At 32.3% G+C, this 17573-nt stretch overlaps 3 protein-coding genes across 3 annotated transcripts; 1 reads left to right on the plus strand and 2 right to left on the minus strand.

Moving 5' to 3' along the window:
- The first annotated feature begins 370 nt into the window (after positions 1-370).
- On the plus strand, positions 371-5042 carry LOC123206724 (heparan-alpha-glucosaminide N-acetyltransferase-like). Its single transcript, XM_044623932.1, has 13 exons — positions 371-653; positions 2067-2204; positions 2427-2508; positions 2702-2778; positions 3008-3114; positions 3198-3312; positions 3444-3560; positions 3652-3743; positions 4000-4066; positions 4166-4244; positions 4336-4427; positions 4498-4641; positions 4786-5042. Exons 1-13 carry the CDS (start codon positions 429-431, stop codon positions 4813-4815), a joined length of 1365 nt encoding a protein of 454 aa, XP_044479867.1. The 5' UTR covers positions 371-428; the 3' UTR covers positions 4816-5042.
- A 2139-nt stretch (positions 5043-7181) lies between these two features.
- LOC123206725 (probable BOI-related E3 ubiquitin-protein ligase 2) lies at positions 7182-8210 on the minus strand. Its single transcript, XM_044623933.1, has 3 exons — positions 8111-8210; positions 7899-8022; positions 7182-7809 (listed from the first exon to the last, which is right to left on the minus strand). The coding sequence occupies exons 1-3, from the start codon at positions 8191-8193 to the stop codon at positions 7252-7254; spliced, it is 765 nt and encodes a 254-aa protein (XP_044479868.1). The 5' UTR covers positions 8194-8210; the 3' UTR covers positions 7182-7251.
- Positions 8211-13260: 5050 nt separating this feature from the next.
- Positions 13261-14659, minus strand: LOC123206709 (probable xyloglucan endotransglucosylase/hydrolase protein B). Its single transcript, XM_044623913.1, has 4 exons — positions 14466-14659; positions 14268-14368; positions 13980-14173; positions 13261-13892 (listed from the first exon to the last, which is right to left on the minus strand). The coding sequence occupies exons 1-4, from the start codon at positions 14650-14652 to the stop codon at positions 13493-13495; spliced, it is 882 nt and encodes a 293-aa protein (XP_044479848.1). The 5' UTR covers positions 14653-14659; the 3' UTR covers positions 13261-13492.
- Between the last annotated feature and the right edge of the window lie 2914 nt (positions 14660-17573).

Here is a 17573-nt window from a genome sequence, read left to right on the forward strand (position 1 = left end):
TTTGACATATTATGTTTATACATATAGTATTACTCATAAATAATAAAATTATGTATATAATTTTGAACACAAATAATAATATATCACTGTATGATTGAATATTATTTTATTTATAATTTAAAATATCTAATCATATAATAATATATTATTAATTATATATAAAATTATATATATTATTTATATATATAGTTTTATTCATAAATAAATATATAGAAAAATATTTATAGTAATAATAAAAAGGGCAGAGTGTAACGGCGGGAATAGGAAGTTAGAAAATCAAGCGGAAAAACGGGACGTTAATAACGGAGATGTTGGATGGTAATTATCAGAATATTAAAACACTCGTACTTTTATACGCAATTTTCATTTCTAAAATTCTATAAACATCTTTCATTCCCCTCCTCCCATCTGCCTTGAAATCCCCCGCCATGGGGAAGAAGATGTTCAACAATGATCACAACAGCAACAGCCATCAAGACTTGGACATGGTCATCCAGATTTCTAAATCTTCCCCTTCTCTTAAATCCAATGATGAAGATTACCCTTTGATTCTTCGTTCTTCAGACTCCAAGCTCCCCCATCAACACTCCTCCTTTCCACCACAGCAACCCCGCCTTGCTTCTCTCGACGTCTTCCGCGGCCTCACCGTCGCGGTAATCTTATCTTCATTGTTTTTTTTTTGTTTGATATATTTCATATTCAGATTTGTTTGACGTTCATCTAGCATTATTCGCATTTACCAACGACAACTTGGCTGCCTTTCCAAGCAATGAATCTTTTTTTATATTGTTAATGGCATGCATTTGACTGTGAATGTGGTGGTTGACTATCTCTCATTCTCCTACATGAATTCATTACAAAGAGTTGGCAGTTGTTACTGATCATGTCACCTCCCATTTAACGCGTTCTTAAATTTTTGGGTCCACTTACAGTTCTAGAATGATTCTCTGGATTATCTGGGTTAATCTCTTATAATCCAAAGTTTTGAAATGGAGGAAAACGACGTCCCTCCCACCAAAATAAAAAACATGTTTCTTGCTTCAAGAAGTTAGATCCTTACCATTTTAGATTTGAAGTGAAATTTCTGATTAAAATGACATTTCATCTACCTTGTTATAGATATTTATTTCGATTTTTAAACTATGCATATACGCATTCTGGGCATTTTTTTTTTTTGAAGCATGCAGTTGGACGAGGGGGACATTAAGACCATCCCTCTCTTGAAAACCAGAAATCACTTTCTGAATTCTGATGTCCTATGAAATTAATTGTTGACAGCTTGGATTTAACTTTAGGTGTCAGTAATGAAGAAAAATTGCTGGTTTTTGTCAGCATCCATCTACCTAACAGAATAAGGCACTGATAAATTATACAAAAATATGACACTGTCATTAAGTTTCTATAATTTACAGTTTTGTAATTAAACCACTGCCAACAATATTGTAATTCTTTTATCTTAACTTTTTTACTGATATTATTTGAAAACTTCAACAAAGTTTGATTTAGTTAAGATGGTAACAAAATGCAATGATTAGATGTTCATTGAAATAACAAAATTAATACGATGTTTAGTCAAGAATTACATTAAGTTTGTGTGCTCGAAAATTAGTAGTTGTACACTTGAAATGTTTTTTTTTTTTTTGTACTTCCGATAATGGTTTGATCAGATGTTAGAGCATCTCTGAGTTGAACAAAAAGGGAACAACATGAAGCATTATAGTCACTAATTGTTTAAGTGTGTTTTTATAACATTAAAGGCATTTAAATTAGTGAAATTATTCTTCTTTTTGAGCTAACAGTTAACCACTGAGGATGAACATGGTGTCTAATGATGTCAGCTAATCTCTTAAAAAGTGTTTTTTTTTTTGGGGTAACGCTCTTAAACAATGTTGCTCTGTTGATTTTTGTGCTATTTTTCTGCTCTGTAGTTGTTTGAATCCTTGTATTTTTATTTGTATAAAATGTATTTGGGTTCATCAGGAATGAAATGACTGTAAAACTTTGAACATTATGATTTTTTACTTTGATTAGATCCATTTTTATGTATATCTTCATTCTTGATGCAGCTTATGATTCTGGTTGATGATGCTGGTGGAGTTCTGCCTGCAATTAATCATTCACCATGGAATGGTGTAACCCTTGCAGATTTTGTGATGCCATTTTTTCTTTTTATTGTTGGTGTTTCTTTGGGGCTTACATACAAGGTATCTTTTCATCTGCGATTGCTTTATGATGTGCTATGCTATTATATGGGCTCTAGTTCTGGTTTACTTTATAAATATTTGTGTATTACTGCTGAAATAACAAAGAAAGTTTATGAACATAGAATGTTTTGATAATATCATTGGTCATTATACCTACTTCTATTAGTGATTCAATTACCACTGATGATCTCTTAAAGCTAACAATATATTTTTCCCTTTCAGAACTCTTCATTCAGCACTGTTGCAACTAGAAAAGCAGTATCACGTGCATTGAAGCTTTTTGCATTAGGCCTTTTTCTTCAAGGTGATCTGATCTACTTCGACCTTTTACTTCTAGACCATTTATATTGCATATAGCAAAGTGTTCTTTCCTTTCACAATGATAACATAACATATGGATTTTGTTCCTTGAAACCCAGGTCTGTGGAAATGATGATAGATAATTTCATATGTTTGCATTCTGTTCTAAATATCTGTTATATTTTTCTACTATCTAGGAGGATTTTTTCATGGGGTCAACAATCTATCTTATGGAGTGGATATTGCAAAAATAAGATGGATGGGAATCCTGCAGGTATGGTTTCCCAGTAGGTTGATTCCTGATACTTGAAAAATTTTTTAGAATAATGAAAGGGGTGGAATGGCTAATGGTTTGTACTCTGATGTTAACTTCATAGTAGATATGACCGCTAAACTATAACTTGATGTGATCCTTAACAGAATTGATAGCCAGGTTGACTGTAAATTCTTGTGGCCAATGTCTTACACAATGTAATAAAACATCAGTTCTCTTTCTTTTGCAGAGAATTGCAATAGCATATCTTGTAGCAGCATTATGTGAGATTTGGCTAAAGGGTGATGATCGAGTTAGTTCAGTGTTATCTCTATGGAAGAAATATCGATTTCAGTGGTAAGTGTGATTAAGATCAATAACATTTATTTTATTGGATTATGCTTCAACTGAAGTATTCTGCCACCTCTCTCCATGCTCAGGGCTGTATCTATGATGCTTACTGTAACATATTTGTCCTTGTTGTATGGCTTGTATGTTCCCGACTGGCAGTATGAGAATCCATCTGAAATCTCCTCAGCACCTAGGATAATTTCAGTGAGCTTCAGTTTCTATTATTTTTATTTTTTAAAGCATATATATGAGGCTTTAAGATCTTAAAATGTACAGTATTGTTTTTCATATGGAAGTGGTGCCTAAATGGCTGTGTTATTTCTTTCCTTTTGAAGGTAAAATGTGGAGTACGTGGTGACACTGGACCAGCTTGTAATGCTGTTGGGATGGTTGACCAAAAAATACTTGGTATTCAACATTTATATAAAAAACCAATTTATTTGCGAACAAAGGTATCACTCAATTTATTTTAGAGTTTCTCTCCATATTTGCTTTGTGATTCTAGTGTCATCAAAATTTCTTCCCTTTCTTTATTTTTCACAGCAATGCAGTATCCACTCCCCTGATTATGGTCCATTGCCTCTTGATGCACCCTCATGGTGTCGAGCACCCTTTGATCCTGAAGGTCTCCTGAGGTTTGTTAGCAGTTACTTCCTAGTTTACCATTTCACATTTTTATGAATTGACAGAGGGAAAATGACATCTTCTTTTTTTCTTTTTTGTTTTTAATGGTCATATATTTTTGCTCTATGGAATTATCGACTGTTGATGTCAATATCTCAAAGGAGGAGTTGATTGACAAGATGATCTGAAAATCAATCAAATTGCATACTTTCCCTCTTGTTTTTTACCCTTATAATTTCAAGTTTCCTGTCCACTTTGTGGTTGTAGTTCAGTGATGGCCATTGTAACCTGCTTGATTGGTTTGCATTATGGACACATCATCGTCCATTGTAAGGTGTGATATTCATATTCCTATGCTATCATTTTTCTTTATTTTTCTATTTGGAACTTTATCTTCATGTGAAGAGTTTTTTTAATGCCTCCGCATTTGCAGGATCACAGGGATAGAATGCGTAACTGGGTAGTCCTGTCTACTTCTCTTTTAGCCTTAGGCCTTGCCTTGGACCTCTGTGGTAAGTATTTTTCCTTCATTCTTTCTTTCTTGGGTAATAATACTTCTGTCAATATAGTTTTCAGGGCTAACTTTCTTCTTCCTTACCGCAGGACTGCATATAAACAAACCTCTATACACATGCAGTTATATGTGTCTTACTGCTGGAGCTGCTGGCTTGCTTTTTGCTGCAATTTACTTCATGGTTGATTACTTAATAAGTTATTTAATTTCTGTTTATGCCATTTTGCTAATGTCGTGGTGTTTTCCCTCAGGTTGATGTGTCAGGTTACAGGCGCATAACCTTGGTGTTGGAATGGATAGGATTACATGCTCTGATGATTTACATCCTCATAGCATGCAATCTCCTCCCAGTAGTTCTGCAAGGATTTTACTGGAAGCGGCCTGAAAATAACATTGTAAGTTACCACTCACACGAATTATCTAAATCCTAAATCCTAAACTCTGATATACATGAGTTGAGTTGGATTTTAAGGTTGAGAGCTTTGGTTTACTTCGAAAATTTTTGTCTATTGATGGTTTGGTTTTTTTATGTGTGGCAGCTAAGGTTAATTGGGGTCGGGAAAAAATGAGGGGTGGTACAGAGGTTGGAGCACTATAAATTAGGTAAGTTAAAAGCATTGGATTGCTAAAAAGCACCAAACACAGTGGTGAAAACACGGCACAGGGGGAGTCAGGTTTTGTACAGTAAAGTTGGAGGCCAACTGTTTTATCTCTCCTCAATAAATAACGTATTAAATGTCATCAAATATAAGACTCATATTCTTTATTTTTTGATGAGAAGTTTTGATTTTGGCTCTGCCAAGTGTTACTCAAATATGAATACTATTTCACTCTCTTCACCAGAGAATGAATGAGCAGTCAAAAAGAATTGAAAAAGCTTCACCCAGAGATAGTTGGGGATAGGGTTGGATTTGAGCTGAGCCTGTATGTGCTTGAGTTTAAACTCGGTTTGAATGAATCTGAAATGAGCTAACCCTATATAGGCTCGGTTGAGCTCGAGCTCGAGCTACTTACCAAAATTTTCAATTAAAAATTTTGATATAAAACAACGTTTTGATGAATATGTATTAAACGACGTCGTTTTGATATTGAAATAGTTAAAAATTCGAACTCGAAAAGAGTCGAGCCAAGTTTGAGCTGGCTTTCATGAGCTCGAGCTCTGTTATATACAAATCGAGTCAAACTTGAGCTCGGTTTGGTTTGAATCCAGTCTTAGTTGGGGAAGATTAATAAGCAATATTATATATACAGTTTTTGTGCATACATAATAATGTATTACTATGTAATTGAATAGTTAGAAATTAAAGATAAAATAATACTCAGTCATATTATGATATATTATTATTTGTGCATAAAATAGTATACAAAAGTTGTGCACATGGTTTTATTGAAGATTATTACACCCAATTGCAGCAAAAAACTAATAATAAAATAATATAACTATACGTGTACATTTTTAATGTACAATTTATATGCATATGTGATATGTTATTATATGATTGAATAAATTTAAATTAAAAATAAAATAATTCTCAATCACATGATAATCTGTCACCTATGATTCAAGTTGTATATCGAAAATGTATACAGATAGTATTGGGCATATTTTTCTCACAAAGCCCCCCTACAAGTCTAGCTTCACCCTGCTTCTCCATGACCAAATCCCATTTCCAATTTCGCAAACACCATTGCGTACTAATTACTGGCTTAGTAACATTAGGACAGCGGAAAGAAAGAGACTTGTTTGTTGACTTCGAAACCAGTGGCGCGCTTGGTGACATTTCAGATGCGACCAGTGCGGCCATGGTAAAACTTATGGGGCATGCCCTTGTGTACAGCACCATTCACTTTGAGGTCTACGTTGTCTCCGATCTAGTAGGCTCTCAGATATGTTGATAAGGCTATGTATCCTTCTTCCTGAAGGGCCGAGCGAAAAGATCTCTCGTTCTTGCCGTCCGGCCGGCATCTTTCTTCAACTTTTCTTCTTTACTCTTCACCCTTCTTTTATTTGATCTACTTCATTTTTGTTTGAATTTATATTCCAGTAAAACTAAGAGCACAAACTTGACTATAAACCATGATATGTTACGATGTGATTGAATATTTTTTATATTTAATTTAAAATTAATTAAGAATAATGTTATTTAAATATATAAATGATAAATTATTATATGATTGAGTGTTATTTTATTATTAACTCAAAATCATTTAATCATTTAATAACACATTATTTATATATCTAAATTATATGTAAAAAATATGTATATATAATTATATTATTTAAGTTAACGAGTAAGAATAATTCCTTCAACAAAGGAAGACTAAAAACTAAACTTGGCAAGCAGGTGAGAAGGCCGGGTACGGGTTGAGTGAAAAATGGGTGCAAGTAAAATGGATATGAATAAAAAACATATCGATTTATATAGGTGATTTTTTTGAAAGGTTAAAAGACTTATTCCCACCTAAGGTTTAAACTATTCCCAAACATATATTTGTGGAGTTTTAAAAACCTAAATATTTATCTATGAGTTACTAAACTTAACCGAAATTGTTAGTTATAGAGAGTAAAATTATCATTTTACCACTAAACCTTAAAACCCTAAAAATGTATCTTATTGACTTTCATAGGTTTGAAAAATTAATAATTTTTCGCTGAAGATTAAATTTTAAAAAATTCACTTTTTCCTCTAGGTTTGCAATTGAAATCTGTTTCCGCCAGAGGTCGAGCTTCTCACTATCTTCTTCTCTTGTCGTCAATCTTCCCATCGCAACCGTTTCATTGGACGAAGGTGAATAGTCTTTGTCCAATAAAGATGTTTTATTAAAAATTATTACATAAGAACTTCAAATTTATGAGTGATAAATTATAAATTTCAAAATAGACTTAGTACAACTCTTTCTAAACTATTCTTTATTTATATATTAGATCACAAAATTATCTAAATAATACATAATTTTTATTTAATTCATGTAGTCAACCGGAAGAAACAATGAATTACAATAAATCAAGAAAAAAAAACTTCCAAGGAAGCATTCTTGAAAGAATTGCAAATAGGACAACAATGAAGTCGCAATTCACAGTCTTTGCAGAGGCAGAGATGGCGGCAAGGCAATACTAGAATCGATACTCGACCTCCTCCGCAGCCCTTGCAAAAAGATTTTATTGTTTTTTTGTTCTTTTCTTCCCAATATTCTTTGCTTTTTGCAGGTTGTATCAATGGAGACGCGGCATCATCATCTTCATCTGCTGTCTCTCCAAATCCTTCAATTGTATTGTTAATATTGGCTGGTTTATTATGATTGTTATACAGAAGAAGCTGCGCAAGGCTCTGCCTTAAACTGAAAACTGTGGCTTCATTGTTCTTGGCCATGTTGAACCACATTTGATTTTCTTCACTCATTTGTTTAATCTTCTCTTCTAAATCCGCATTCACCCTCTTCGCCTTCTGCAATTCTGTTTCTGTTACTTCAAGTTTTCGCTGTACTTCTTGCTCCATTATCCTCACCAGCGACCTAAATTGTATCTTTCGGCTCTCCTCCACGGCTTCTTGGAGCTTCTGATTCTGAATATGTGACATATTTTAATATCAATTCAAATTTAAAGCTACAGAAAATGATAGAATCTTGTATAAGAACAGTTAATTAAGTTGACCTGAAGTTGAATAAACGCATCAAGCTGAAGATTTTGGTCACAGAAATAAGAATGAAGATGAACATCAGGCTCAAAGAAGCCTGCAGGCATGGTGTTCTGATGCTCCTCCCACTGATTATTGCTCCTGCATTTTCACAACACAGCCATTAGTTGCTATAAACAAAACTGGAAATTCATGCCATTTAGAAGCAAATTGATTAGAAGAAAGAAACCTGAAGGCAATTTGAGGATGTTGAGAGTGCAAGGCCATTTGTGGTCTTAGAAAGTGATTTCTCTGCTCTTTCACATGCCACATTAATACAAGTGGGAATAGTAAAGCTGCAGGAGGCCTAGTACATAGAGACCCCAACAATAATTAACTAGCTATGAATTTAATCTGTAGTTAAATTAATTAATACATGCATCTTGGTCTTTGATCATGTTCAGGTCAGATAATTAATTATTCATTGTAAAGAGCAATGGAGTAGAATTAAAAAAGGTATGGGAATGACCAAAAGAGAATGCCAAAAGAAAGCCATACGGGTTTGAGGTTCACATAATGGTATGAATAATTTAACAACTTCAGAGACATATGGGTCATGGACTGTTATGTGGGAAACTGCTGGGGCTCATGGCAGAAACGATATGTAGACGTGCTAATAAGTCAGTGTGGGTGGATTTTTGGGTAAGTATAATATATATATATATATATATATATATATATATATATATATATATATATATATATATATATATATATATATATAAACACAAAAAGCAACAAGCAAGCAACGAGCATTTTAAAGAAGGTTCGGAAAACAACTTAAACTCACTCTTTTCAACAAGAAGGATAACGCAAAAACCAAGACCTATCTAGGTGTGCACAAAAGAAAAAAAAACCTAACACCCACACCTCTTGAATGACTATTTAAGTTTCTACAAAGATAGAGTTCAAAAGAAAAAATATGTAAATCAAAGAAAAGATTTATAATGGCACAAAGTTAGTGTACATGGTTGTTGGTTTCGGGATGTGTTATTAGTAGTTTAGGGGCACACTCTACTCAAGGGTGTGTATAATGAAGACATGAGAGAGACATTGAAAGGAGACTAAACTATTTTTGTACAAACTAACAAGAAGTTGAAGTTATTTCTTTAAAGAGTCTAAAGTACGATGAAATCAATGATCATAAATTATAATGTGGACATATATAAAACTGATGCTCAAAAAGTGAGTATTGGAGATGCCCAAGGGCATGTCAAAGGTTGGCCGCGCAACAAATACCTATATATCATACAACATATTATACATAATTACACATTTTTAAGTTCTGAGAATGGGTTAAAGAGGTAGTGAAGCATATTCACCCATTTCTCATCATTAGGCATCTTTCAATAAAAGAATTAGAGCACGTCGGTGATTGATTTGTACACATATATAGAGAGCATGTGCTCTCCTCTCAGGGCTCCCACCTCTGGTCCCTATCAGAAAAAATTTATCTCTTAACGTTGGCTGAACGAATCTGACTTATCATAACAATCCTCATATATATAGATAGCAGTGAAAGATACCCGCCAACCAAAACTTCATATTCTCATTAAATTTTGGCACTGTTCCCCTGTTTAACTTCACAAGGATAGGGACATGGCTTTATAATATTGCTATTTTTCATGATGAACTGATCAGGCGCGTTATTATTAAATTTGCAGCAATCTGTGTACTTTTTATCTGAGTTTGACGACAGAGACAAATGGAGCAATTGATGAAAGCCGATTGCTGATTTTCATCATTCATATTTGACATTACTTTCCTTTTCTCTTTATAATGTAGGGTAAAAAGAATTACTGTTGATTGTGCCATTTTGTACAGTCATATTAAATGTCTATTTGTGCCGACAATGATTGTCAAAAACGAAGGTGAAATTTGAGTTAGATTTGTTTTTGTCTGGAGGACAGAAAATGTTACACTGGTTTCAACAAATCAACACAAACACTGGTAATATTCAGATTATTGTCATCATTTATTTAACACATGCCAAACTCTCAACATGTTTAAAGCAAACTATTTCTTATTGTGCTTTTCAAAAGCAAGACTTATTTGCATATTCCAACAACTTTCCAAGCCCATGAAAAGGTCAAAACATTATCAAATTCAAAAGGAGTTCTTCCATAGAGACTTTGCCTAGCTGACACCCATTTTGTGCTTGCAAAATTTCCTGATTCTGATCCGCAAAGGCTCCATGCGTGAACCTTTGCTTTAACAATCATTCTGTAACTTCCCAATTGTTTTTCATTTCTTTTTATTTGTTTGTAACAAGAAACTTTACATAAGTTAGATTTTCTCTTGGAGGTTAACTGATTACATTAAATAGGTGAAACTCTAAGTTTAATGGTCGATCTTATAACTACTATATCAGATAAATTAAGAGTTTAATATTGATATGTTGTAAGCAAATTTTGAACCCAAACTTTTTCAGTTGGAGATTTTTTATCCTTTGTCATTCAAACTATCATAGCAAAATTGTCATATTCATTTTCTCACTTTCAAGTGGGCAGTCTCAGACTTTCACAAGAATCAATACCAAGCTGCCTCTACATGTGTGCATGTGTTTCTTGGTGCTTTCTCGGCAGTCTCATACTGCAAAATTTTCTGCTTTTATTCACTTGAGCCTTACATAATAATGTACTCAGTCTATACTACTTGGCCCAATACATACTAAAATAGAAGAAAACTGCAATTTGAGTTTGTTCATTTACAGGACTGAGTAGCCCCACTAGCACCGTCACAGATAGAGCCCAACTGGATTTGGTGAATGAAGATTGAAAAAGATTCTTTTTTATTAATTTAATAAAGGGGAAACTTTACCTTGGTGGGAACCATTCGTAGCTGACAAAATCTATTATCTATGTTATCTCATCAAAAAGAGAGACATGAACATCAGACTTCTTGAGATTTGGGTCTGGTGTGACTCAAAAGACACATATGTTTGAAAAAACTTCAACTGGCTGATGAATCTTCACAAGCTGTGATGGATTGAGGAGGCCTAGCTTTATAATTCGATTCCATCAAACAGCTGCTTCCCATTAGAAGCATCATTAGCCTCTGCATTTTAAACATGAAAATCCGGGAGTTCTCTCTTTTTTCTGTTCTGTTTTCAGTAAAACATTTGTGAGTTAATTGCTTTTACCCTTGAGGTTTAGGTCCACTGTTTAGATCCTGCAGTGTAAAGCGCTTAGTGTATCTCTGATTGTAAAAGACAATAAGGAGAAATGGGTTGTTAAAAAGGAAAATTATTTGAACTTTCATAAACTTCTATTCATATTCACATTGGCACAAACTAATTTTATCATGCAGTAAACTATGTGTACAACTTAATTTTTTATATAACTTTATACATAAATAATGATGTCTCATTTTATGATTATACGTTGATTTATCTTTAATTTTCAATTATCTAATCACATGATAACACACCATTATATGTACATCAAATTGTATACAAAAATTGTGCATAAAATATTATTCTCTTATTATGACCTAAAACTCATGAGCTGAGCTTTATGAGGACCTTTGCTAGTGTATTTGACAAATTATGAATATTTTGTGTTAGGCCAAAAGACTTTGCCCACCCAAGGCATAGTGAAATCCTATAATGCTACCCTCTAAATTTCAAAAACCCAAATACCCACTTATGAGCCAATTTTTGATAAATATTTCAATTAGGATCAATAGTAAAACTGTTATTTAATAAAAATATTTAAAAAATTAAAAATTTATCACATTTTTCCTGTAGGTATTAAAAACAAATAATTTTTTCTTCACTCAAAGTTCAAAAACTAACTTTTTCACCTCTTAACGTTTATTTTTCTCTTTCTCCAGTAACATCTTCGCTTCGGCTTTTGTGTTATATATATCTTAGGATTTCAACGTGGGTGGGAACAAGTATTTTTGGCCTTTGTGTAATGTATACATTAGTCTATGCCTGGAAATTTAAATTAGATTATTCATCTAAGTTAGCCGACAACTTATTTTTTCTATATCTAAATTAGTTATTTGCAGGCGTGCCATTGTGATTAATTTCAAAGTGTCAATCATTTGTTTTGCTCTGATTGCGTATCGAAATCAATCCTCTTTTATGAGTCCATTGAACCTAGATATCCTTTGATTTCTACACTATTTTTGTGCTATTTATGTTGGGTTCATTGTTTATTAGATGAAATTATGTTATGTCTATAACCTTAAGGGTTAGTAAAATTTATGAAATAGAAGATCTGGGTTCGATTTTTATCATATTTGTAAAACCTAAACTTATTTGATGTAACAATTATGAATCTAATCACAGTATCCTAGATTTACTTGCCTAATTAATACTATGTTATGTCATATTTCTCTGTGTGTGCGCTTTTTTTTTTTCATTTTGCAGGTTTGTTTGGTTATTCAGATCATGGGATACACACTCTTAGCGAAGTTTGAAAGAATTTCAATTACAAAGTCCAACGGGAGCTTGAATAACTGAGTGGAATGCTTAAGGTGTTTCAGATATGAGAATAAGTGTAGCCTCTATAAGAGATGTATAGAAATTAATTAAGTAAACATCGAGTGTTTACTCAACGTTCATTTGAGCTTGCATTTAATAGCTAGTTTCTTGCTTAGTGGATTAATCTTTGTTGGAATTGATCCAATAGATGTAAGCTATGTTGAGTTTATTCGAATCTATTTAAAATTGTTGTCTACTTAATTCTCTATACTTATTTTTACTTATGTTGCGATTGTTGATTGTAGGTGAAGTTTGGTAAAATTCCAGAGCAACTTAAATTAAATAAAACCTAAACATCTAGTATCATTAAATTTTCAACCTTTTGCAATTTGATCACTTACTGCAAATGTTTTCGTCACCACTAGAAAAAATTGATAGCAAAAAGAAATTTTACTTTTCAAAGTTATTCGACACAACAACCATTACATAATAATAATTTAATAAAATTTTACGTATATATTTTTTATATATAATTTGAGATACAGATAATATATCATTTTATAATTAAATGAGTTTAAATTAAAAATAAAGTAACACCTAATCATATAACAACACATTATCTGCATAATGTTACTCGTAATAATAATTAAGGATAGATATTATGCATTAAGCAATATTAGAAGTGGGCATGAATTAATTAATCGAGGGGCAAATGCATGTGCAATAAAGCTTTATATAAAACACTGATAATAAAATTATATGCACAAACAATAATATATTCTTATATGACTAGGTATTGTTTAATATTTAATTTTTAACTATATAATCACATAATGACGCATCGTTGTTTATGCACAAAGTTATGTACATAGCACTACTCATATACTAACACTAAAATGGAAGCAACATTATATAAATATATGATTCAAATTATTTTACTGATTTGTTGTAGAGATGCAACAGCAACAGAATAAACATAAAACCAGACAATCACTTGGGGAATATGCATCTACTTCTAGCCATAGCCTGCTAGAAACATACACATATTACCATATAATTTAACGATATTAATGATTAAAGAATCATTCATCAAGAGCCATAATAATACACAGTATCGCAACCCCAGGATGGATCGAATTCTTAAACATCTCTGTCTCTCTTGCATTCAGGTGGCATTGTTGGGTACCTTGAACGGTCAGTACAGTAGTTGTAAATGGTGAATCTTTGACGAACCCAGTAGAGCCTTCTGTATTGGTAAGAGTCTAGATCCTGGAACTCCCTCTGATCCCACCAACGCTTCCCCTGAGTGACACAGAATTTGGCCTCAACCGAGGCCTCACAGCCATCAACATGGAAGCCTCTGTATGAAGCAATGAATGGAGCTTTCGACCAATCGGTTTTCTCAAGCCCTCCCCTTGTGGCCCAGTCATCCGCATTCCATAAACTTGAGTAGAGTTTCATTGGCTGATTGAATGGAAATCGAATCCCCAAATCTTTGCAGTTTTTGAAGATTCTAATGGGGACATCGTCCACAAAGAAGCTGTTTGTTTAAGCAATCAAACACATCAGCAATCTGATAAATTAATGGCGGAAATAAAAAATGATGTGGGCAGTTCGAGAAGCTTACACAATCTGATACATGTTCCAGAGGACTGAGTAGGAGTGGAAAGCTGTGGTTGGGTCAAACCAAAGGTAAATTCTTTGTTCTCTGTTTCCCTGGCCTCCGGTGAAGACATTTGTCTGCAAAATGTAAGGCTGGCCGCTTCTGTTTCCCAAGAACTCAAAATCTATTTCATCATGCTCTGAGTTTTGAGAAGAAAGCTGCAGTTGATGATACACAACACAAGATTAATTAATATAAACAACAAAGGCTTTGTTTGGAAGGAAAGAAAATAAAAGTAAAAACAATACTTACATAAAAAGCAGTAACAGTTCCAGCGGAATCCCCAGGGACCAGTTTGATTTGCATACTGAAGTGACCAAACAAGTAAGATCCTTTGGATTGGAAGCCGGTGCCTTTTTTTTCCAAGTTCACATTTTTCAATTTTTAAAATAAACATTAGTCCGAATATCTTCAATGAACTTACAGAAAGAAAACAAACTGAAAGCGTACCAGTATATTTGTCCAGAACAAGCTGAATCTCAGAGCCACCATTGAAGTACTTAATGTGATCAAAAGCCCAAGTGGGCGCGTAGTTTCTTCCAAATGGGACATCCACGGGTCTTCTAGGGGGAGCTCCCATTGTTGCTGACACCATAAAGGAAACGCCCAGAAGCAGAATCCAAAAGTGAGAAGCCATTTTTTTTCTGCAGAAACACAAAGAAGTCTGACTAGTTTAGTTTCTATAAGAGCAAAAGCAATAGCAAAAGAAGGAAATTGATTATATTTGCAGGGTCAAGAGCATTACAGTAGAGAGAGAAAGAGAAGAAGAAAGAGAGTGATGCGAAAAGTGTTGGAGGAGAAGGGCTTTAAGTAGCGTTGGATTTTTATCTGAATCCATTATTGGGGTGTAAATGCAAAGTAAAATTAATGTGGTCAAGACACTGTAACTTATTTAAAATTAGAAAGGCCAAAAAACTTGTTCCAACAATCCAAAGTGATTTTCTCCGATTTTCGAAAACCCAAACACTCATACAATTTTTGTTAAAACTTTTAATTAGTGTTAAAAGGAAAAATTATTATTTTGATAATATCATTAAAAAACATAAAATTCATTATATTTTTTCTCTAAATTTTAAATACTAATAACTTCACTTTTACATAAAGTTTTCAAACTTTGAAAAATAGCATTTTCACTCCCTCTCCCTCTTTGGCGACTTCCTCATTTTTTTCCCCCATTTAGTTGGTCCTTCCTCACTGTTGGAATGTTTGGCCGGCGCATGGCAATGCGACGAAGAGACAAAATTTTTTTCATTGCACCTACAATGAAGAGATATCTATCTCTTTATCACACCGTCGTGCGCCAGCCAACCATTTCAACAATGAGGAATGATCGGCCAAACAGATGAAAAAATGAGGAAGTTGTCGAATGGTCTCTGGAGAAGGAGGGAAGAAACTTAGGGATTTTTTTTTTTTGGGAGAGGGGAATGTTACCTTTCAAAGTTTGAAAACTTTAGACAAGACTGAGTTGTTAGTTTTTAAAACTTAGGGGGGGGAAATTAATGTTTTAAAGCTTGGGGGGAAAATGTTATAAAACTTAGGGGGAAAATATAATAAATTTTATGTTTTAAAATAATATAATTAAAATAACGGTTTTACCTTTAACACTAACTAAAAACTTTAATAGAAATTATTTCATAGGTGAGTGTTTGAGTTTTTAAAGTTGGAGAAGGTCACTTTAGATGGGAACAAGTCATTTAGCCAATTAGAAATAATAAAATATAGAGCTCATTTTGTCGATCATTCTTGATGTTCGTATTAATTTTAAACACCCCATTTATTAACAAACATAATTGACTCCCTGTGTAAAATTTCACATGCTCCTAAAATAATAAAATTATATGTATATATTTTTAGTACATTATTTGAGTATATAAATAATATATCATCATATGATTGGATGATTTTGAATTAAAAATAAAATAATACTCAATCATATGATAACACATTATTTGTATATCTAAATTATGTATCAAAAGTATGTACACATAATATTATTTACTCTCAAAATTAGAGATGCACGGTGTAATTTGATTTTCTAGCTAAACCTAAATTAACCAAAAATAGAAATTCAAACTAAAACTAAACCAAATTAAATAATTAATTTTTAAATATTTCACAGAAAAACCAAGTTGCTTGTTTTGAGTTTTTCCCCTTTAAGTATGTTTCCCCACACCATAGCCCTTATAGTGTGTTTGATTTAAATAATTTTTTATTACTAAAAGTGAAATATTAGCTTGAAGATATATTACTTAAAAAATTATTAAATATAAATTATTAATATGTTTGATAAAATTTGATAAAAATTAGTATATATAAATAATTATTATGTTTGATTAAAGGTAATAAGAGAATATTAATATACTATTTTATTTAAATTTCCTTGGACATAATTATTTTAAAATATTCTTCATATTACTTATTATATTAATTACAAATGAAAGTATTTTTGTCTTAAATAATTTATAAGTAAGAATATAATTATAACAAAATCAAGATTATCTTGGTAATATTTTAATACGTAAGATGAATATGCTAATTTTCTTATATTACCTATCACATCATTATTGATAATAAAATATTATTAGATTTTTTTATTATTGAAAAATCAAATAAATAATACTAGTAATAAAAAATAAATTATTAAGATAATTTTTTACTTTAGCGAACTGAATGACCACTTAAGATTTTTGCATAATTTTATGATTATATACTAGTTTGAATACAAACATGAAATTTAAAAAAAAAAACATGTGTTGAATTTCTTGGATTTTATTGATATTTAGGGTTTAGGGTTTAGGGTCTTGTGAATGTTGTTGGGATAGAAGAGAGTAGAATTTTTTCTTGTTGTGTATGATGCAAATACATGATTTAGCATCATTTTTACACAATCTTGGGAAAATGCAAACTGTTTATTGGGTTAGATGATTAGTAGATTTTCCTTAACTGGTGTAATCTCTATGCAAACTTGCATAAATATACACTAGCTCACTTATTTTCTTGGGTGTGAACTAGGGTTGGCATTTTTAATGTTGAATCAGTCTAGACCTAAGAAATATTAGTTTGTTAGATTTAGTTTAAAGAGCTTACGTAACCTCTACGCGAACTTGTGTAAACATTATGCCAAGTCATTTTTATTAACAAAAATACTTTTCAATCTAAACGAAACTATATTATGCCAGAACTCTATCTCCATACATACTCCATTTTCACTATTTCTCTCCATCTTTACATGTTTCCCAATTCAAGGTGTGTAGCAAATATTGTACTCTTAATTTGCTGTTGTGATGAAGATGAAGTGTTGTGTTAATTATTATTGATTGTGTGTTGTAGAAATAATGAGTTATTGTTGATTTGTACCTTAATTTCAAATGAGATTCGAATTTAGGGTTTCAACCAACTACATTTGTATTTTTTATACCCAACCAAAACAATTCCATGTGTCATTTGATCAATCTTGTGATAGTAATAAATAATATAATTACATTTAATAATGTAGTAACAAGAATGTGATTCTTTGCCAAGAAAATATGCTAGTAAGCATAAAACACATGTTGTTTT

The sequence above is a fragment of the Mangifera indica genome, unplaced genomic scaffold (genome assembly GCF_011075055.1).
Source record: "Mangifera indica cultivar Alphonso unplaced genomic scaffold, CATAS_Mindica_2.1 Un_0046, whole genome shotgun sequence".
NCBI lineage: Eukaryota > Viridiplantae > Streptophyta > Magnoliopsida > Sapindales > Anacardiaceae > Mangifera > Mangifera indica.

What these genes read in the sequence shown, in the direction of transcription:
- LOC123206724 (XM_044623932.1), top strand. Translation starts at nt 429, where the DNA reads ATGGGGAAGAAGATGTTCAACAATGATCACAACAGCAACAGCCATCAA. An exon ending in CCTTGCCTTGGACCTCTGTG is followed by an intron (nt 4,245 to 4,335) that starts GTAAGTATTTTT and finishes TCCTTACCGCAG; the next exon opens with GACTGCATATAAACAAACCT. An exon ending in TTGCTGCAATTTACTTCATG is followed by an intron (nt 4,428 to 4,497) that starts GTTGATTACTTA and finishes GTTTTCCCTCAG; the next exon opens with GTTGATGTGTCAGGTTACAG.
- LOC123206725 (XM_044623933.1), bottom strand. Translation starts at nt 8,193, where the DNA reads ATGTGGCATGTGAAAGAGCAGAGAAATCACTTTCTAAGACCACAAATG. An exon ending in CATCCTCAAATTGCCTTCAG is followed by an intron (nt 8,023 to 8,110) that starts GTTTCTTTCTTC and finishes GTGAAAATGCAG; the next exon opens with GAGCAATAATCAGTGGGAGG. An exon ending in ATGCGTTTATTCAACTTCAG is followed by an intron (nt 7,810 to 7,898) that starts GTCAACTTAATT and finishes TCACATATTCAG; the next exon opens with AATCAGAAGCTCCAAGAAGC.
- LOC123206709 (XM_044623913.1), bottom strand. Translation starts at nt 14,652, where the DNA reads ATGGCTTCTCACTTTTGGATTCTGCTTCTGGGCGTTTCCTTTATGGTG. An exon ending in TGTTCTGGACAAATATACTG is followed by an intron (nt 14,369 to 14,465) that starts GTACGCTTTCAG and finishes TGGAAAAAAAAG; the next exon opens with GCACCGGCTTCCAATCCAAA. An exon ending in TGGAACATGTATCAGATTGT is followed by an intron (nt 13,893 to 13,979) that starts GTAAGCTTCTCG and finishes TTAAACAAACAG; the next exon opens with CTTCTTTGTGGACGATGTCC.